This window comes from Mercenaria mercenaria, chromosome 4 (genome assembly GCF_021730395.1).
Source record: "Mercenaria mercenaria strain notata chromosome 4, MADL_Memer_1, whole genome shotgun sequence".
NCBI lineage: Eukaryota > Metazoa > Mollusca > Bivalvia > Venerida > Veneridae > Mercenaria > Mercenaria mercenaria.
In genome coordinates this window covers 54487354-54510154 of record NC_069364.1, presented here as the reverse complement: position 1 = coordinate 54510154, position 22801 = coordinate 54487354, and the positions used below count along the sequence as shown (strand labels likewise).

The window sequence follows — 22801 nt, the reverse complement described above, 5'->3', positions numbered from 1 at the left end:
TTATCATGGATATTTAACGCTTTTCAGATGATCTCGTTTTTTTTCGTTGCGTGCGTAGGTTGATAATTTGGTAAGTGTAAGTGTTGGCTTTCTGATTTAAGCTTAACAGATATATTTCGCTAGGCTCATGTTTCCATGGCAACACATTTTTTGGATATGTTACGTATTTAAATGTGAATTTATTACTTATTACACACAACATAAATGTTAACGCAGTAACACACTAAAAGGAAAAAGAAAATGATAAGCAACATTTGAAAATGAAAATGTTTCAGCACATCAGTCATATAACGACGTATTTTGGAAATATAAAATTTAGTTTATTCTACTTTTTAAGGTTTAGAAGTTCTTCTACAGTAATGAGAGTGTACTGCCTGAAAGGAAGTCATAAGTCTAATACTTGTTTTTTTCCCCGTTGTCGATGGAGTATTTTCGTTCAATGCATTGTAGTGATGATTTTGATTTGTTGGCAACCTGATCCTGTCATGTGGTTTATCACTATTTCATCACAAACAAAAAGTGTTTCAACTACAATAATTATGCTGTGAAACCCGTTCCTTGAAGCTAAGCATAAGTAAAGTATCTTAAATAAAATCACACAAACAACTAAAATGAAAATGTAATGAATGTTAACAAAGCATTTTACCAACACAATCTATTATTGAATTTAGAAAATAAACATCTTGGACATTCTCAGTAAAGTGTACAGAATCAATATTTGTCATTAGTAACAAACAATAATGCACCGGAAATGAAGCACAAGAACATGAAATATAAGATGTAAAATTATTGTAGTGATTCAATGAGTATTTCGTTTTATGTCAACAGTGCGACTGGATGCAAACTAATAAAATGCTTTATGAGAACACGACATAAAAAAGTAAAATATTTAGAAACAAACTAACAAAGATAATGCTAGATTTGTACAAACGAAAACAATATATTATTGAAAAACATGAAATATATTCAGTGCCCGATACGTTACGAAACAAAAGTAAAGAACTTGTAAGAACAAAAGCAATGAACTTAAACTAAAAGAAGTTTTACAATGCTGGGTTATGTGTAAAGGGTATATTATTAACTGCACAACAAATTGACAAAACTGAGTTATCTAAATTGCATAATTAGAGGATCGCGTAGCAAAAGAAAATATACTGCGAGTGTTTAGATCACCTGTTATATAATGTAATACTCAATGTTGTGCGTACCACTTTAGTGTCAATAAATAGGCAGCTAAACACATAAAGGCTATTTTTGCAACAGTTTACTCTTAATTCTTTTACTGCTTCTATACAATTTCCTTTTTTTTCATTCATGTCACTAAAACGCTAGTAAATAACTACTGTTTACAAGAATTTACACAGGTTTTTTTTCATGTATGAGTTAGCTCGTGCATTTTGCATGGATGTTTCGCAATTTCCGTACCATCTTTCTGTGACTCTTGGGACTTTTATATAGAACTTCATTTGTTCTAAGAAATAAAACAGAATCCTTTAAGTAGTTGTACTTTGAAAATATTAGAAAACTTTTTCTAACTATGTTTTTCTTTTTGCTAAATTTATCTAATGAAATATCCATCTCTTTCCTTCCGGTTGGAGTTTTTTTCATACGCAGCTTTCCTCGAGTCGATGCCGGGCGCCAGTTCCACAGACTAACATCAGCTGTAAGGTATTGTCCTTTCTTTTGTTTTGTAATATATACTCGAAAAACTGAAAAATATATATTTAACGTTCTTAAATGTAACTTATTTACACATTAGTCAAATGAATACAATCCAAGAAAACAACGCAGTCTGAAGAACATATATATGTACACTTTCGAAAGAAATCTCTTTAATCGTCATTAATTACAAACTCGTTTCCTTCGCTGTAATGCAAGAAGTGATATGACGTGGACTGCAATTTCACGAAGAAAAGATATGAAAAGAGTTTAAGCAAACGTTTTCCGCGTTGTTTATAGCTTACAGTGTTATGATTATCTAGAGCATATTATTCAACTACTTATGTTGGAAGAATTCCGAGTACAGAATTTTACTGGGTTAAAGAGGCGATGTTTTACCGTAATAAGATTCGTGACATATTCTCCGGTCGTTCCTCAACCTCATGGGCTTTTGGAAGAATTTGTCATTGTCGGCTGGATGTTGACATGTGGCGTTAGATGACCCTCGTTCATAGACATCTAGATTGCAACACCTTTAGGTTAAAGGATAATTTATTCATAACCTTCCCGGCCATACATAAAGTATTTGTTTAAATAGAGCACGTTACATACTTAGAAGTCTTATAATTTAAAATGTGTAAAATACTTGAGGTATCAGATCCCTAATAGTAATGTTTACAAAAGGGCATTTGCTTGGTATATTCTTAAAGGTGACCGTGTTTCGCACTGTTTTGCAATGTTTAAACAACTTTTACCGTGCCGTTTTTTATAAATAATTTTGTATAACTTATGGTATCTCCGCAAGCTCAAGTAGAGACAAATTTCATAATGATGGTCACTATCCAAAACGTTGGCAGAGAACTCATTTTACCACTAATTTTAATAAAAGAAACATCAAACTATATGTAAACAATTATAAAACACAAAATAAAATTGTCAATATCATCTTTTTTCTAGGGTGCCTCATGTAAACGGATTTAATAAGACAGAATTCTTACTCCAACATTGAAAAAATAAGGTCGAATCCTGTGTTTCTGTTTTGAATTTTGCTTACTTCATTCAAAAATAACCTTGGGGCAGAAGTAAAACCTACCTACATTTCTTCCACGATATATAATCTAAAGAGTGAAAGCAAAATAGAGAACTTTTACCGCATGTAACTCAACATTTTTAAAGATGTGTCACTCTACCCCTTCTGTTTAAATAGTAAATTTACTTAGAACAGCAAGAAATCGCTTATCAAATATTTTTTTCCATTTTTGTACAATAAATCAATTATAAGTATTGAAAGAAGTAAAAACTTACTAGAAGGAAAAGAAAATTAGGAGAAAAAATGGTCCCAGTAGGGCTTGAACCTACGTCCCCATGAGAATTGCAGTCAAAGTAGGTTTATGGTAGGAATTGAATATTCTTCAAAAAGGAGGTACTCTGTTACGCTTCTAATACCTTAAATTACTTTCAGATACGAACAAAAAAAAGCTTATTTACTAAAACTACTGCTGCTCATTTGTCACGATTTATGTTTTGATACACTTAGTATCTCATGGACCACAGGTTCGAATACCGCTATACAAAGTTATCCGTTTCCTTTTCATATCAAACATACTGTTCTATCAGCACAGATGTTTTAAACGCCTTACATGTGTTTTTTCTCTGGTTTGTCATCATAGATCTTGAATTCTGCGCTTGTTTTCCGGCAACATGTCTGTGTTTTAGGGTGGTAGACATCAAATCCACAACATCTGTAGCCTTCATTACGACCACAATACAATTGTCCATTGCATGTCAATAAGTCAGCCTTGCCTCTGATAAAGAATCCGAAATGTACCATATTTAGATTTGTATCACCATAATTAATATTTCGGTATACCATTGACGCAACTTTAAGACTCGCGACTCGAGAATCTCCTATAGTTCATCTATAGGATGTTATGACATCAAGATATAATTAATAAAAACGTTCGGTCAAGCAAACATGTATATTTTGATACGTAAGGATAAAGGCCTTAAAATTGAATTGCGTATAATATTACCTGCATGTTTGTCGAGACATTCTACTTGGTTTCTCTTCTGAGACAAGTATGGATTCTGTTTGCACTAAGAGACTGCTCTGTGTAGTTGATAGGTGATTTGGCGCAGACGTGGTTGTCCTTTCAAACACATGACCATTGATACACTCTTCTATCACTGGGTCGTACAACTGTAAATTACTTCCGCACAGCAAGCGCAAATTTTTACCTGTAAGAATAATTTGACCAGCTGTGTGACCGTTGCAGTTGGGATGCAGAATTTTATATATCAACGTGTCGCATTTTTTTAACAACGCTTGTATATGTGAATAATGTCCAGTTCAATAGCATGGTATTAATGACCATTAAAAGGAATAGTACATTTTAGTACAATTAGCAGCGATAACAAAACCGTTACAGCTGTAAGATTAAAAGAGAAGTAGTTCCATATACGAAAGAGGTTCGATGTACAAATATACCTCACGTACCACGCTGCAGTCGCTACTTTCCTAGGATTGGTGTCTTAACGCTAGTTACGATTTGACGCGCGATGAAATGGCGAACGTTAACATTAGCCTGCATCAGAATAATCTTTGGAAATTCATCATTTATATAATTATCGCACAAAAAGTATATGGCATTGTTAAAGTATAACTTTCATCATACTATAAATGTCTGAAAGCTGTGTGCTTACCTTCTGTTCGCAAATATCCAAATAGAAAAATAGAAAATAAAACGTAACATCTGAAAGCGCTCATCTTCGTTATTGTTCTGGTCAATATAAGGACTTCGTTTTTATATAGGTTTCTACTATGGGATTCCTTTAAAACGTTTTCAATTTTGTAATGTAGGGCGACCTGAAGTGTTTCCACTTTTTCTATTTTAACATCATTTATAATTATAAATCTGGCAATACCATACCCGTGACACGTTATTTGTAATGGTTGGAGACCTGATCATAAGACAAAGCATTAGAAGCATATAAACTAAAGGTTGTGTTAGTATTCAAAGGTAAACAAATAGAATCTATATTGTTGAATGACATTCAAAATAATTCGGTGGAATACCAGTATCTTAAATAACCGCATTTAAACGACATGATTGCAATTCTTGGGATGGGTATTATTAAATTGTTTTTAAAGTGAAGATCTTGCATAATCTCATGTTTGTTTTTCACAAACAAATACAAATTGGGCCTAAAAATAGAACAAAATTTAGATTAACAAAAATGCACACGTTCCACGAAAGTGGAAAAAATAGGCAATATCTTTCAAAATGCATAGTGGAAAACGGCTAGATAATATACTAAGTGCAGATAAATTCAAACAAACATAACTTTAGATTTGAAATATAATATAAACATAAGTATGTTTAACGTTTAACAGTATACAACATGTTTACAACTTTACATTGACCTGAATGAAACGAAGAAAATACTATAGGGTCGCCCGTGATATTGTTTACCTTTTAAAGGGTGCTTCATTATTAATCAGTAGGTTGGAATGTTACGGGATAGTTGCACTAGGGTAAAATTAGATATATGAAACATATATAAATATGTTAAACATTTAACACTTTGCAAAATACCTACCCACTGATTAAACAGTAAAATTTATGCACACTACTATAGTAGTCGCAACTTGACCGCGATGGTTGACCTTAGGCTGATTATTCATATCGATTATTTCATTGTAGAAATAAGGGGGTGCTTAGGGTAGCCATATATATTATATGGAATTAGTTTGTATACAGTATGTATATTTACATTTGATCAGGTTTTTTTTTTAAACTTTCAAATACACTAATTCATGTTTACACAAATTTATATTTCCATTTTCTCGTGCAGCACGTGTTTTTTTTTTTTAAATGCAAAGAGATTAAGTGTTTTACGTACACTCTTTTTCACTAATAGGTAGTACCTCATTATGTATTATAATACAAAGGTCAACCATCGGGGTCAAGTTGCGTCCACTATACGTACTTTACATAGCTAAATACACTCAAACCTAAATGTACACTATTAAGCCGATTGACCTGTACCTGAATATAGTTCAGTTCTTTTCTTTTAATGTCAAAATTCCGTCAAATTTCGTTAAAGATTGTCAGCAGGGTAGATTCAAGTTAACCGTGGCAATTTATTGTATTTCGTATAATTTAATGTTTTAGCTGCTACAATTTTCAGTTCGTTTATTTTCTGTGGCCTGAAACACAATTGTATTTAGGTTTGAAGTACATGACTCTCCATAGGTATTTTATATTGAAAAAAAAGGAAACTATGGATATGAAACATTTTTCATTGCATTTCCGTAGAAGCCTGCATAGTTGATATTTGTATTAGTTTGTTTTCTCACAAATGCTTAAAATGTATATGTCGCGGGGCTCATATTTCTATGACAACGCATTCTCTCTCATTTTTAAACAAAATCCTTCATATTTTACTGGATTTTACTGTCGGAATTTAGATTTGATTTAAATTCTATAGTAATATGAAAACACTTCTGCGACAAAGTATATTCAAACCTGACGTCGATGGAGATGTTATTTACCAGCTTCGTAAAGTTGTTGGTCATGGAAATTTTTCAATTGTTTAGTGGTAAAATTATAAAATGTTGTATTAACAGAGGTTATCATCAGACTATTTTAATGCATGTTTGGTATTCATGACTTTTACAGTTGGGTGCTATACTTTCCTCTTTGTTGTATCAGACAGAAAATGTTAAAAATGGTATGCAGTTCTAAAAGTTCACTTTATACTTATCTTCTTACCTATTTCGTTTGACCCTTAATGCTCTTTGTTGTTTTGCTTCTGCAAAGGTATTGAACCCAATCGTGGATGATGTTATGTGAGTTTTTTCTTGTATATACTTTTACAGAAGCTCTTTGTGCTTCGTATTTCGTCACTTCTGTCACTATGACGCGTGTACATAATGCAAAAAAAAATACTCTGTCACATCGTGGGTACAAAAGTAAGAGTTTGCGTGCAGATAAACAGTTTAAACTTCCCAAATGCGTTTTGTCACAAAACTTCCAATGGCGACAACGGTGTTCGTTTATAAGATCATTCGTCCTTGATTCCTATTTTCTTCTTCGCATGGGGTTTTTTTTTAATCAGTGTCAACAAACCCATACATACACTGCTTTTGGATTTGGTTCTGTGGAGGCTGCACACTTGAGTCGTTGGTCTTGTTTACTTTACATTATTACCAACTGCGCGAGATTGTTGGTCAAGGAAGATGCTCTTTTGTTTAGGTTTGATTATGAAAGTTTTAACTTATAGTGCTAGTTCATAACATTTTGTTACTGTTACAAAGTGTAACATTTTCGATGTAAAAGCGATTGGTAGATTTGTGTTCCATTGTTCGCTTTTCAGCTTGAAACCATGCTTAGTGTACTGTTGTCCTATAGTATGGAGAAGTGAGTTTAAGAATATATGTATTTCTAATGAACGTTGCTTAAAGCTATACCGTGTCATTACGTAATGTGCCACAAATATTTCACAAATCAGGGAAACCCAGTTGGTGTTTTAATAATCATCTTGGTTTCCAGCAATTAATGGCATGTATGAAATATCCAGTAGTTCATCAATCTATTTATGACACATATTGAATCATCCACCATCTCTTTAAAACGTTTTTTAAGTTTTACTCTGTAGGGACCCACAATGAACTATTCTTCTAATTCCGTTGAATTAACTGTACCTGGTCAACAGGACAGCTTTAAATATATCGAATCATATTTATAAAACGTCATTTCAGTGCTAAAATAGAAGAAAGTGAAACAGGTCGCCAAATACGACCAAAAATGAAAATTTTGCAGGTTCAGTTTGACTCAATCTGACCAAAGTACTTGATCTTCTAAACGAAGATCTGAGAACGACCCATTCATATTCGTCTTCTGTATATTTTGGATTTCCAATATTGCTATTTTTATTTTCGCAAATCTATTTTTATTTGAACCAATCAGACAACTTGTTCGAATGTCAAAGAGTAAGAAAAAATTGCAGTCAATCCAGGGCTCGAACCCGGGACCTCTCGCTTACAGAGTAAGTGCCCTTCCGACTGAGCTAACCGGCTATCTGACATCTTCGACATAAAAACTGTGGATATCAAAAACCAAGGCTTTTTAAAGCTTGAAGAATGTTGTAAGTTAGCTTTTGATTGGCTAGCGGAAGGGTCGTCAGAACGAAGCTATCAATAGCTCGTTGTCAGATCCTAAGCGTAGCGTAATAGGAGATGTACTTTAGTCAGATTGGGTTTGACTGGGCCTGTTCATGGACGATTGTGATATTACGGACTACCGCCCACATCCTCCGGCCCCGGGTTGAGCATAACACATGTTACACACTTTGTCTCTATTCCTTCAAGTAAACATTTTTTCCAAGTGTGAAGTGTATGACCCTTTAACAATATCTTAATTTGAAAAGTAAGGATAACATGAATATTAAACGCTTTTCGTTTTTGTCACATCCATAGGTCTGCGTAGTGTGTTTTGTTGGATCTAATTTAAACTTAACAGATATATTTCGCTAGGCTCATGTTACCATGGCAACACTTTTTCCACATATATAAGCAAGTCTAATGCTTGGTTTTTTCCTGTTGTTGACAAACCATTATCTATTTAACTTTGTAAAGATGTCATACAATTAGTGCCTTTTTAGCAGGTTGATAACAGAATTTATTGACTTGGGAAAAGTGAAACACTTTGTGTCATCACAAATTCTATGTAGGTTTTAGAATAAATTAACAATAAGATAGTAAATATTCTATTATAGTGACATGTGTAGTACATATTTATAAATATAAAATTTCAAAGGCAAGAAAGCAAACATCCGGCCCAGTGGGCCAATAAGTCACCTAGTCAAACAAGAAACATAATGCACATGATAAAGTATGTACAATTTGTGTATAGTTATAGATGCAATAACATGTCTCCTGTTAGAATAACTGATAGACAGACATAAAATCATTCCCCTAATTGTACAAAGTACATAAAGGGAAAAACAGATATTAAATGTAATGTTACAAAATAAATATATGAACATCGGACAGTATATAAAATATCATTAATATTCACCAAAGTTAGGAATATTAAAAAATCTTCATATTCTTGTAGCCTTAAATTAGAAATTTTGATATTTTTCCTGGGTATTCATTTTACAAGACAGAAAGTTTCTGTATGTTAGATAAACTTGAATTTAAATCACATGAGATGAGAGTTCCTTAGAGTAAAAAGCGTGTTTCATCTATAATTATTTTGCTGTGAAAACTGTTACATGAAGCAAAGCATAAGTACAGTATTTTACCTAATGTAAAAAAATAATTAAAATCAAACTTTAACAAATGTTAACAAAGCACTGTACCTACACAATCTATTACTAAATTAAGAAAATAGACACCTTGGACATTCTCAGTAAATAATTGAATCAATTCGGTAAAGTTTACAGAATCAATACTTATCATTAAATAGAGGATTGCCTTTTCATATTGAATTTATTAAACGAGTTGAATAAAATAATAAAATGCGAGACTCTGTCGAGCATTTTATCATTTTTATTCAACTCGTTTAATAAATTCAATGTGGAAAGTCACAAATTTAATATTCTTTTTAACACATGTTAGCTTTTTCTGCCTAAACATGAAAAAATCTACTTTCTTTAAATATTATAAACAAGGCAATTTGACCAACGTCTCCTACGAGTTAAACGAAGTCGACGTCAAAGCTTTATTACACTAGTGTATGTAATGGCTTTATTACACTCCCGCGACATCAAACATGTGATAATAATTATTATTTTATTGCAAACTTTAATACATCGGTAATAAAGCACAACAACATGAAATATAAGATTAATTTAGTGAACCAATGAGTATTCCATTGTATGTCAACAGTGTGACTGGTTGCACACTAATAAAAATGCTTTATGTGAACACATTATTCGAAAAACGACAAACAGAAAGTATAAATATCTAGAAACAAACTAACAAAGATAATGCTAGATTTATACAAACGAAAACAATATATAGAAAAACATGCACTATATTCAGTGTCCGATACGTCTTGAAACAAAAGTAAAGAACTTGTAAGAACAAAAGTAATGAACTTAAACTGAAAGAAGTTTTACAATGCATGGTCATACATAGTTTAAAGAGTATATCAATAACTATATACAACTGATTGACAAATCTGAAAAACGTAGTGTGAGTGTAACAGTTATCATATAACAAGAGAGCAATTTAGATCATCTGCCATATTCAATGTTGTACTACTTTGAATTGTATCAATAGATTTGCGGCTAAACATTTTAAATCTATTTTGCAACTATTTACACTTTTTACATCTCCTTAATGCTTTTGTATACAATTCCGTTGATTTTTGTCATTCTTATTCCTAAAATCCACTTAAATAACAAATATTTACATAGTGTTTCATTAATGAGTTAGCTCCTGCATTTTGCATGGATTTTTCGCAAGTTTCGTACCACTTTTTTGTGACTCTTATGACTTTTGTATAGAACTTCATGTGTTCTAAGAAATAAAACAGAATTCTTTAAGTAGTTGTACTTTGAAAATATTAGAAAAGTTTTTCTAACTATGTTTTTCTTTTTGCTAAATTTATCTAATTTGATATCCATCTCTTTCCTACGGGTTGGAGTTTTTTTCATACGCAGCTTTCCGCGAGTCGATGCCGGGCGCCAGTTCCACAGACTAACATCAGCTGTAAGGTATTGTCTTTTCTTCTGTTTTGTAATATCTACTCGAAAAACTGAAAGGTATGTATTTAACGTTCTTTTATGTGCATCTGTTCACAACGAAGCACTGACCCTGAGGACTATGTATGGGAAAATATAAGAGTGAACTAAGTGTTGACTGAAAAAGGGCAATATTTATTTTGCCGAACAATACCTTAACAAATATATATTTTCACATATCTGGGCGAAAAATACCGCCTTTGTCGAACAATACATTAACAAATATATGTGTTCACATATCTAGGCGAAAAATACCGCCGAAAAATACCTTAACAAATTTATATTTACACATAGCTGGGCGAAAAATACCGCCCTTAACAAATAAGATATGTTCCCATATCTGAATGAAGTTACAGCCCAATGCCATAATAAATATATATATTCACATATTAGGGCGGATAAAACCGCCGAAAGCATATCAACAAATGTAGATGAATTTGCATATTAAGAGAAATCTTTCAAAATTAGAAAATTGTCACTTGAAAGAGGAGGTGGAATGGGAGGTGGTGGTAAGATAAAACCAGAAATTAGCCAAAATAAAATTAAAGAAAGAAGCGTGCTATTCACTCTTGGATGCTGACGAAGAAGGAATATGCCGTTTCCCGATTGGTTAAACGGTATCACGTGATAAAAGGAATTTCCCAGATTGGCTTTTACCGTAGTACATAAATTAACATAATTCAGAATGGGACCAATTCGCCCCAAATGTACAACAATGACATAAATAATTTTATCTACCTATCAAATTCACAACGAAGCACTGACCCTGAGGACTATGTATGGGAAAATATAAGAGTGAACTAAGTGTTGACTGAAAAAGGGCAATATTTATTTTGCCGAACAATACCTTAACAAATATATATTTTCACATATCTGGGCGAAAAATACCGCCACGAAAGACCAGGGGACAAGTGACCTGGGATGCCGCCCAGAGACAATCCTTTTATACTCTAAAAAGTAACCCGAGTATACGGAAGTTCTTGAATCCGTGCTGAAAACAGATAATATGAGTCATCAGCCCGGTGATTTACAGTCCATCGCCGTCGAAATTTACAAATATATCCCATCTGTACTGCAGCATACAGGGTTGTAACTGTAAACAAATATGTTGTGTATAAGATTACCATAAATATTCAGCCAAATCACTTAAGATAAAACCAGAAATTAGCCAAAATAAAATTAAAGAAAGAAGCGTGCTATTCACTCTTGGATGCTGACGAAGAAGGAAGATGCCGTTTCCCGATTGATTCAACGGTATCACGTGATAAAAGGAATTTCCCAGATTGGCTTTTACCGTAGTACATAAAATAACATAATTCAGAATGGGACAATTCGCCCCAAATGTACAACAATGACATAAATAATTTTATCTACCTATAAAATTCATAAATGTGAATGACTTACACATTAAACAAATGAATACAACCCAAGAAAACCACGCAGTCGGGAGAACATATATATGTTCACTTTCGAAAGAAATCTCTTTAATCGTCATTAACTACAAACTCGTTTCGTTCGCTGTAACGCAAGAAATGATATGAAGTATACTGCAATCAATTTTACGAAGAAAAGATATGAAAACAAGTTTAAGTAAACGTTTTCGTCGGTGTTTATAGCTTGTAGTATTATAATTATTTAGAACATATTAATCAACGGACATATGTTGGAAGAATGCCGAATACACAATTTTACTGGGCGATGTTTTACCGTAATAAAATTCGTGACATATTCTCTGGTCGCTCCTCAACCTCCTGGGCTTTTGGAAGAACTTGTCATTGGCGGCCGGATGTTGACATGTGGCGTTATGTGACCCTCGTTCATAGACATCTAGATTGCAACACCTTTAGATAAAAGGATAATTTATTCATAACCTTCCCGTTGTTTCCATAACATATGTTACATACTTAGAAGTATTATCATTTAAAATGTGTAAAATACTTAAATTACTTTCAGATGTGAAGAAAAAAACAACAACAACAACAACAAAAAACCCCTTATTTACTAAAACTACTGTTGCTTTTTGAATATCAGTTGTCACGATCTATGTTTTGACGCTCTTAGTACCTCGTGGAACACAGGTTCGAACACCGCTATATAAAGTTATCAGTTTCCTTTACATATCAAACATACTGTTCTATCAGCACAGATGTTGTAAGTGTCTTACATGTGTTTTCTCTCTGGTTTGTCATCATAGATCTTGAACTCTGCGCTTGTTTGCCGGCAACATGTCTGTGATTTAGGGTGGTAGACGTCAAATCCACAACATCTGTAACCTTTATTACGACCACAATACAAGTGTCCATTGCATGTCAATAAGTCAGCCTTGCCTCTGATAAAGAATTCAAAATGTACCGTAATTAGATTTTGATCATCATTATAAATACTTCGGTATAACATTGACGCAACTTTAAGACTCACAACTCGAGAATCTTTCATACTATATCTATAGGATTTTATGGCATTAAGATATAATTAATATACCTTACATTGAAATACGTTTGAACAAGCATACATGTATATTTTGATACATAAGCATAAAGGTCTTAAAATTGAATTGCGCATAATATTACCTGCATGTTCGTCGAGATATTCTGCTTGGTTTCTCTTCTGTGACAGGTATGGTTTCTGTCTGCACTAAGAGACTGTTCTGTGTAGTTGATAGGTGATTTGGCGCAGACGTGGTCGTCCTTTCAAACACATAACCATTGATACACTCTTCTATCACTGGGTCGTACAGTTGTAATTTTTTTCCGCACATCCAGCCCACGGGTTTACCTGCAAGAATTGTTTTTCAATGTGACCAGTTGTGTGTCCGTAGCAAATAGGGCGCTTTTTAAAAAAAGTGTTTGTATTTTTTGTAAATGTAAACATGCCAAGTTCAATGGCATGACACTAATGGACATTTAAAAAACACTGAACAATACATTTTAGTACAATGCTACAAACTACGTCAGGATGAGTTACAAGAGTTGAAAGAGAGGGAGAACATAGTATTTCGTTCTATATACAAAACAAAAAACATAACAATATACTTAAGTAGTCAGACGTACATGTATACCATTAAGTAATACGCTGCAGTCATGCAAAGCAATTAGGTCGATGTCTTACTGTAAACGCTAACAAGTATTGGACGCATGATGGAAGTCCAATTCTTGCATACAAAGCTAAAGTTTCCGGTGAATTCACCTGTCCTAGAAAACTCCATTTTACATCCCAAGAGTGTTTTAAATAAAGTATAAAGAACTATATCTAAGTAGAAGATGTATGCAATGTTATAAAGAAAGTCATTCGTTTGATTTTATTTTGCTATTGCTTGTTAACTATTGCATGCAGGAAAAAGATTATATCACTGTCTCTAGGTGTGGAAGGGAATATCTCTCGGTTAACTGTTTACGCGGTAACTCGACAGAGCCTCGTTACTACCATTGAAAGAACCTTATAACTTTAACATTGGCCTACCCTAGCAAAATATATAAACATTTAAGTGATAAAAGTATAATATATATATAATAATCGCACGAAATGTTTATAGTCTCTTGTCACTATGTCTAAAAAGCTTAGAGCTTACCTTGGGTTCGCAAATACACCGATAGAAAAATAGAAAACGAAACATAACGTCTGAACGCAATCATATCTTCGTATAAGTATTTGATCAATGTAAGAATTCCTTATATAAGCATTTTTTGTGGGTTTCCTTCAAAATGTAAAAATGAACTTCGACGTCATTGTTAATTTTAATTCATTAGGAAGGGCAGACAAATGCTACGCAGTGTATGTTTCATTGTTAAAAATACGATAGTTTGATATCCCACTTAACCTCGCTTATTTTACACAAACCCTGAAAATAGAACAGTTCAAGTCCAATTGTGAGTGTTATGGAAAAGATCAAAATGTAAAAATGAACTTCGACGTCATTGTTAATTTTAAATCTGGTAATACCTAGTATTACACGTGACAGGTTATTTGTTATTGTTGGAGACCTGATCATAACACAAAGTATCAGAAACCGAACGTATTCTGCATTTAAATTACATTCATAAGTGAAGAAACATAATTAAACCATATATTTTTAAAGTATTGTCAAGTTGCCAAATATTGCCAAAATAAAACTGCAGAGTTGGTTCGTCAAAAAGTGTAATTGTACTTTAAGTAGAATGATTGTTTACACCATTATCTACATTAACCCTTTTTAAACGATATGTTTGCAGGTTAACCCAAAGTACCTTTTCATTAGGAAGGGTAGACAAATGCTACGCAGTGTATGTTTCATTGTTAAAAATACGATAGTTTGATATCCCACTTAACCTCGCTTATTTTACACAAACCCTGAAAATAGAACAGTTCAAGTCCAATTGTGAGTGTTATGGAAAAGATCATGTATTAAAATTAGACACATGAAATACATTTTGTGAAAATATTCTAAACATTTAACACTTTACAAAATACCTACCAGTTGACGAAATAGTAAAGAAATATGCGCACTGTAATACACACAACGTTAAAAGTACATTAATAAACCGATTTACCTAATCTATTAGTGGTATAATTCCTTGGACTATCGGTGTCAAATCTCGTTGATCGGTGTCAAATATCTATGACAAATTAATTGAATATGTAAAGTATAGAAAAATGTATAAAAGTAATGTATATGCACATTAAAATTTTAACATTTTTATTACATCTTTACACAACAACGGATTATAACATTTTTACACAACAACAATGAAGACTGCCGCCAGCGATATTAAAACTAAACAATGCAAAGATCCGACTTGTCAATCAAACCGATGATATTGGAAGATAGATTGTTATGAAAATGACGTTTGTTGCGTTACCACGATTAGAAAAATAATCTGGACCGTAACAAGAGGAGCTATAGAGCAAGGCCAATGGGTATATATAACGCCTAAATAACATAAATTGATGTCCTTGTTCTGATGCATGAATTATCTATTTTAAAGATATAAATAATAATTTTTTCATGGGAATCAGCATTCGGAGGAAGGTGTTCCTGCATATTTTTTTCAACTTATGTATATACTTCGAATCGTGTGAGTGTGTATATGGCCTGTATATAGAATTAACATGCGTTAACTTATTCTGCATTAAATAACCACTCAGATGTCCATAAATATAATTTTGTACATCTTGTAAGAATAACGTCCATTTGTATCATTGACTGATCAAATAATAAAATAATTTTATTTTTGATATTAATAAATATGTCGCATATTGAACAACGTTAACACTCCTTCTTTTCAATAAAAACATATATCATCAATAACAGCTTAACAGGCATCCTAACTTGTGATTAACATGTAGATGGATGACAGAGAGATGGATGACAGAGAGGTAGATGGATGACAGAGAGCTCATTCGGTATCCAGCGGTTGAAGAAGACACATCGAGGATTCAACTAATAATTTATCCTAGTACCTTGATAAGGAGACTATTGCAGTTACCCTGTCAGGGCGGATAAATTATTAAAAAGAAGACTTTGGAAGTTCATAGACTAAAGAAGAGTTGCATAATTTCAATATAGTTTCAAGCTATAGGGCCAGCGCATAGGAGTTTTGCCTTAAGGGTAGTTGAATGCTATAGACGATAGCAAATATAGGCTGAGCATCGGAAATCTGAGACAGAGACCCAGAGTTTGGTAATCTACTGAGATAGTAAGAGAGTTCCAGCTTATAGACGGTTCAGCATTACCGGCGAAGTACAGCCAAGGCATCGGGGATATATCTATATGGTAGTTGAATGCTACATATGATAGCATATAGGCGCTGAGCATCCAGGAGTCAGGGCAATCATATACAGTTTGAGAGGACAGAGGCCGAGCATCTATGCGACAGGACTCGTATGTTGTTGATTCAAAGACATTGTCTGACGGGAACTTCAACAAAAAGACCAGTCAAGTATAGAGTCTCCAGCCTATAGGAGTTTGAGCTAATTATTTTTAATTGAAGATTGTTAGTTTGAAACATTTAGTGATTTGCCTGATCCCTGAAATTGTCTAGCTCATAATAGAAATCATTTACGAATCACTGGTACACGAATCATTTAGGCAAGGTAGCCAGAGGAAAATTCTATATATGAGATATTTGGTCTCACCAGCTCTACGTTTTAACAAAGGACATTCTACATCGTTTGTCAGCTAGTCTAAGACATAGCCACCTTAGCGATTGGACCCAAACCATTGTTCAAGATACTAAAGGCGTAGGCACTTCCCCGGGTCATATAACCAGTATCCTGACACATATAAACACCTTGTCATCGAGGATATGAAAAAGCTGCTACCGTCAGTTTTTTTAAAAATCATTTCAAATAGAGCACAGTACATCTCAAACACTCTGAACAACGAAGTTAGTGCAATTTAAGGCAAAATTAAAAACGCAATGAAGAGAGAAACAGTAAACATTCAAATAATGGAAAATCATCACCAACATATGCAGCTTCTATTATCTGCCAAGAAATACCCACTGACATTAAAGTAAATGATTCTATCCTTAATGAGTCGCTCAATTCAAAGATATCCTTATTACATCTAGACGATGCATTCACCCCACGGCAAACCTAAGACGATAGCATCACAGAAGTTAAACAAGCAGCAAAAAAAATCTACCAGAAGAAAAACATCTACTGTTACAAAAACAAGCAATAAAACAAGAAGATCGCAGAAAAACAAGGAAATATTCGGATAAAAATACAAATCACTGTACAGAACATTGCACCGCAGCTAAATCGCTGATAACTCGGTGCAATTTGTGTTTCCGCTGGTTCCACGACTCGTGTGTGCACATTGATAATAGTGAAACAGCAGGATGGTAATCGTGTGAACAGTGTAGAAATATGCCTTTGACAGTGCGTTCTATGTCAGAAATCATCTCGGGACTTTACAAAGCAACAACACTTTTGACTGAAAAAATAGTAAAGCTATTAGACTCTGTAGATTCAAAATTTGAAAATTTAAATGATCGATTAACAGCAACTGAAAATCAGCAAAAGTGCAATAACGAAAAAAAAAACAGAAACAAAACTTTAAGACATTAATGGTTTGTTGTTGAAAATGACATTAATAAAAGAGCAAATGCTGTTATCGCCAAGACACAATCTATTTTGATAAGTTAAGATCACATTTAATGCTGCATGAGCAAAACTCTTTGGTGCACAAAGAACAAGAAACAACACTAAATTACCAAGTTACAAACAAAACTCAAACAGAAAGAGGCACCCGCAATACTGATCAAACTGCTGTCGAAATGCCATCTTGTTTTCTGATACCATCTTATACTCGCACTGAAAAGATTAACAGTAAATTTGTAAATAAACAAAAATTAGATACACATACGCAAGCTCAGATTGCTTCAGGAAATCGCGAACAAACGTGACGCTATAAAAATACAATAGAAACCGTAACACCACTGCTCATAATGGAATTCCTACACAGAAAAAAGATAACACAATTATTTCACCAAAATTGACATTCATTACAGGATCATGTATTCTCAAAGATATTGATACAAGATGCCTACACAAAAATGTCCGAGTAAAAAGCTTCCCTGAGGCTACAATTGATGATCTTAAAGACAAACTGTCAACAATGAACATGTCCCATTATAAGGAAATCATAATACATGTAGGCGGAAATGATGTCGATGCCAACATAACACCTGACGACTTTGAACAAAATTTCATTTCTCTTTGTTCAGAACTAGCTCAAAATGACATGTTACAAATAAATGCGCCAGGCCTACTTTCAACAAAGGATAAAAACATGGCGCCTTTCAATGACAAACTCAAATATCTTATAAGAAGTTTAAACTTAAATTCATTGACAATCATGATTAATTTGTTATAGCCTCAGGGGAGTTGCACAAAACCCTTTATTATGCGGACAGAACAAATCTCAGGTACAGGCGTACTCATTTGAAATATTGATGCAAAATGTTCTGTTATGTCAACAGATACTTATAATTTCAACAAAACATATAGCAACAACACAGTTTCTAGTAGTAAAATGCGACCGATCTGGGTTTGAGTTTAAATGTCTGAGAGCTCCGGGGCATATCACACCAACACCTACGATGTCCTTGGGCATATCTGCTCCGAATGTAACGATTTGGCTATTCAACTCATAGCTTGGATATTGACAATGAAACAAAGGGACACGAAATAAGTTGATAAAAAACTGTGGTATTTTTACGAGCTGTTTAATAGTTAAACGAGGGCCACTAATGAAGTTTCCAGACTGTTCCTATTAATTTTTTTTTCATTTAAAGCTATACTCTGCAAGTTTGTTTCCTTCCAAACTCGGGGAGAGCGTTTTCGAAACACGGGACAAATACGTTTAATTTACCTCCTTTTAGTTTCAATAGCCGCAAGTTTCTTCGTTGGCGCTTAAGGGCATCATTCTGAGGTAGGAATTTATTTATGAAATGAAAAAATTTATTTCGGTGTTCATGCGAAATGAACGACAGAATAGGATCGGCAAATCCATGAATCGCGCTAGCGATTCATGTTTAATTTGCCGATCCTATTCTGTCGTTCATTTCGCATGAACACCGAAAAAAAAATAGTTTCATTCCTTATATTTACATTATATTTCCTTTCCATTTGTAAACAAGATACTATTATAAATTGCACATATTTTGTGGCATTTAACATTAAAATCAGCTTCCCGGCCATTTTGTTCACCAGACGAAAAACTACGACGTCATCTAAGGAACGTTCTCCCTGACTATACGCGGATGTCTTTAAAACAGCGGCCGGTTATCACTGAGCGATGACGTAACTTTCGCGCCTTTCCTTTCGCTGTTCATACGAAATGAACGTCATAATTTTCAATGGAAAAGAATAGGGCGAATGTAAATATTCGAAACACTCTGACATCAAAATGCTCAGTACAGCGTCGTTATACTAACATCCTTGTTTTATATACAGCTGCATCTGCATGACGCATCTGACAAGTTTGATAACAATACAGTATTACAAGTACGGAAGTGAAAAAAACGACACAAAATTTTTAATGCATTTTATGGAATATACTATCACAAAACATGACTTAATTAAACCAAATATGTTTTTATTTTCTGTCGGACATGTCTGTCACATACAGGACACTGTGACACTTGTTTTGCACAATCCATACACATTCTATGATGAGTGCAGGGTAGAAACAATGCATTTACAGCATTAACACCGTAGGTCATACAGAACAATATGCTTTTCAGACGAATATTTTCTTCTCTTGTTATATGTTGAAAGTGTTATATAATTGCAAGTTTCAATTTTTAGAAACAGACAATCAGTTTTAAGTAATTTATTAGCATATACGCCTTTTTTAGAAATGTTATTTTGAAACGGCTTATTCTAGCCTATATGTTTAATATAAACACAGAGAAATGTATTTAAAGCAAAACAAAACCAGATACGTTAAAATTGAATGTTTCGTGTCATATTGTCTGATTTGACAATGTGTATTGTGAAACACGATCCAATACAAAATGTTTTACAAAATTTCACCTAGAAATGTTCAGTTTTAAAAAAGATATGGACAATTTACTAAAGTCACTCTCTGTCGATTTACAGGCCCAGAGTCAGACTCTGTGGCCATTTCATTGCAATTTTTCGCGAAATTTTATGCGAAATTTTATGCTGTCTCCATTGAATTTTGCTTGGAAGCTGAATATGATTTGTTCCGTAAGAAAAAGAAATAAAGTAAACAAATTTTGATCTTCTTAAATTAGAGTGATAAAATAAGCCTTTTTGGTAAAAAGTTCAAATATAAAACATGTGTTTTCTTATTTTTGTACGAAAACGTCTTTTTACATCATTTGCAACAGATTTGTGACCCGTAACATTACGTTTAATGGCTTCGGACAAAAGTCATGTTAAGCTGCAATATATGTACGAGACCACCAATTGCTTTTCCGTACACTTCCATTATAAAATTATGGTGTGTACGGCCTTCCATAAATCGAAACCTGTATATCTAATCACATGTTTTGTCAAGTCCACCAAAATATCAGACGAAAAACATGAATAGTGATACTTTATTGAAGTAATTTTCCTGTGAATGAAATGCCGTTGCCCGACTCCCGACCCAACCCTGTTTACATCAGAAATTCTTTGATAAAATTATCTCTCAATACACATAAAATGTAGCAATTTTTGTCAAAATGCATAATAAAATACTGTAAATGCAGTAAAAATTTCAATTTTGAAAAAATAATCACTTCTTCCGTTTATTTACATGGCTGAGCAATCAGAACGGGCAGACATTACATTATTCCCGGGTATGATGATTTTAATTGGTGATCTCAGACCTAAAGTATAATATAGTTCACGCAGCATCATTCTAAATTTTCTTCCGCAGACCAGTATGTCCCTCAAAGGAATACGCTAAAACATTTCACGAATAAACAGGGGTGACTGTTAATTACTGTTGATAATTGTGTACTAAGTGTTACCATTTTTATAAACCTCTGTTTGACTTTCTATCTGTTCCGCAGCTTCTATGAATCAATAATGTCTTCTATAGTTGCCCTGACATTTCCTATGATGAGACAAAACATTCGACCATTATCAAACCGTTATCAATAGTATAAATGGAAAAATTGTAAATGTGTTTCTCTTCAGAATAACAGAATTGCCTAAATTAATATGTACTTTTGTTGTTTTTGTCAACTCGTTTCTACACCAACATGCTGTATAAAGAATTTCTGAGTTAAATGCAATGTATAAAATATTTTACCATTTTTTGCTAGTTTCGTCACAACATTGTTGAAATCGTTCTCTGAATATCCCATTTCTAGACAGGTTTCTTTGTGCTCATCAATAACAGCTTTCAGTTCAGGATCCATAAGCGTAAGCCGTTCTAGGTTAAATCATTAGAGGCTGTAATATTTGTTGCTGCGTCTTTGTTACCTAGTCTTTCCTGATATTTACAAAAATTCAAACACATGAGGTCCTCTTTATAATTAAATGAATTTAAAAAATACTTTCTGCACTAAATCGCCTAGTACTTCAAGAAAATTGAAGTCATATCTAAACTGTGTAGATAATATCTAGCAAAACAGCTGAGGGATTAAATCAGTAATTTTACTTTTAATGTGCCATTTGTATGCTTGAACAATTTTTTTTTAAAAACATATTCGGGGTATTTTACCTGTATAGTATAGCCCTGCCTCTGCGAGTAGCTCTGGTCTCTGCATCAAGCTCTGTGGCCATCGAGTAAATGATGAAAATCTTACACGGTATGACTGATATTCTGGATGTCGATATTCAGTGGTCATGCTAAGATAATAGTTCGTCTATTGATTTTAGCTCAATTATAATTTTGTTTAAGGTTAGAAAACTGTTGTGCAATGCGATTAAAGGTTTGTTTTGGGAAAACCTCTGATGTCTCATTGACCACCTGTTAACTTGTTAATCATAAACTGTGATTCTATATGTACTGGACATTTACCTTTCATTATAAATTGTTTCTATGAATACAAGCATATTCATAGATGCTCAGTCTAAAATATTTGCATGATGGCCAGCTTATTGCCATCCTTAACGTTCGTGTATACATATACATGCGCTTGTAACCTTGACCTAGACCTGCCTTGACTGATTAAATTGTAACTAAACAAGTGTATACATGTTATAATAAGACCGAGTTTATCATCAAAACATATACAATTATCGACCTTTAAGCGTGTACTTATCCATGTTTACATCAGTTATAGTTATATTATTGACCATGAGAGAATTATGTTTGTACCATAAGCTTAAAGTAACGGTATAATTATTTAACATACCATTTGACGGCTTTTGATAATTCAGCTCTGGGTCCTCTGTCTGTATCTGGCTCTGTAACGGAAGAAATATGAGATACATTTTATATTTCTGTGATCGACTTACTTTTAAACTATATAAAAAGGTAAATTACTATCTACCAGTTGTCATACTTTCTTGTACAGCTAATTTTCTTTTGTCTTACTTACTTGCTCCAATTTTAACCTGCTTTTATTCATTATCTGTATATACAGTAACTTACAATTATTATTCCAAAGTGATAGTGTTGTTTTATCTAAGTAAACTGTTTGCTATTTGGACATGCAGGTCTACATCCATACCTTGATAACTGCTAGTCGCTCTTGGCCAAGGTATTCTTGTAGATAAGAACATTCGGCAGAATGTTTAACATGCTCATTCAACGGATTGTCGCCTTAAGTCTAATACTACACTGATAGCAACGAACTAGATCAGCCGCCTCGTCTTAAACAAAAGAAGAGACAGACATTTAAAAAACAAAGTACTGGATCAAATTACACTTATGTTTTTTGCCTGCTGTCGCATAAATTGCATATTAGTTTTGATTGAATATTTTGTATAAGTA

The 22801-nt window shown here is 33.4% G+C and overlaps 2 protein-coding genes across 5 annotated transcripts in view; both read right to left on the bottom strand.

The window, feature by feature from the left end:
* Positions 1–1248: 1248 nt before the first annotated feature.
* The window catches only part of LOC128556382 (uncharacterized), a 60132-nt gene continuing 38579 nt past the window's right edge, over positions 1249–22801 (bottom strand). Inside the window, exons 1-5 of one of the 3 annotated variants that reach the window (XM_053541301.1) lie at positions 4363–4685; positions 3693–3897; positions 3300–3464; positions 2059–2192; positions 1249–1709 (exon numbers count right to left, since the gene is read on the bottom strand). In XM_053541301.1, the coding sequence (XP_053397276.1) occupies positions 1384–1709; positions 2059–2192; positions 3300–3464; positions 3693–3897; positions 4363–4426 (894 nt within the window). In that variant the 5' untranslated portion in view covers positions 4427–4685 and the 3' untranslated portion in view covers positions 1249–1383. Of the gene's footprint in view, positions 1710–2058; positions 2193–3299; positions 3465–3692; positions 3898–4362; positions 4686–22801 lie in introns of those variants that run through there. The other 2 variants (XM_053541300.1, XM_053541302.1) reach the window with 2 other exon arrangements.
* Positions 8415–14045, bottom strand: LOC128556383 (uncharacterized). Of its 2 annotated transcripts, none has more exons than XM_053541303.1 (5): positions 13985–14045; positions 12987–13191; positions 12581–12745; positions 12124–12257; positions 8415–10430 (listed from the first exon to the last, which is right to left on the bottom strand). In XM_053541303.1, the coding sequence occupies exons 2-5, from the start codon at positions 13172–13174 to the stop codon at positions 10105–10107; spliced, it is 813 nt and encodes a 270-aa protein (XP_053397278.1). In that variant the 5' UTR covers positions 13175–13191; positions 13985–14045; the 3' UTR covers positions 8415–10104. The 2 variants fall into 2 exon arrangements, with proteins under 2 accessions (XP_053397278.1, XP_053397280.1); XM_053541305.1 differs by lacking the exon at positions 8415–10430 and adding an exon at positions 10437–11509.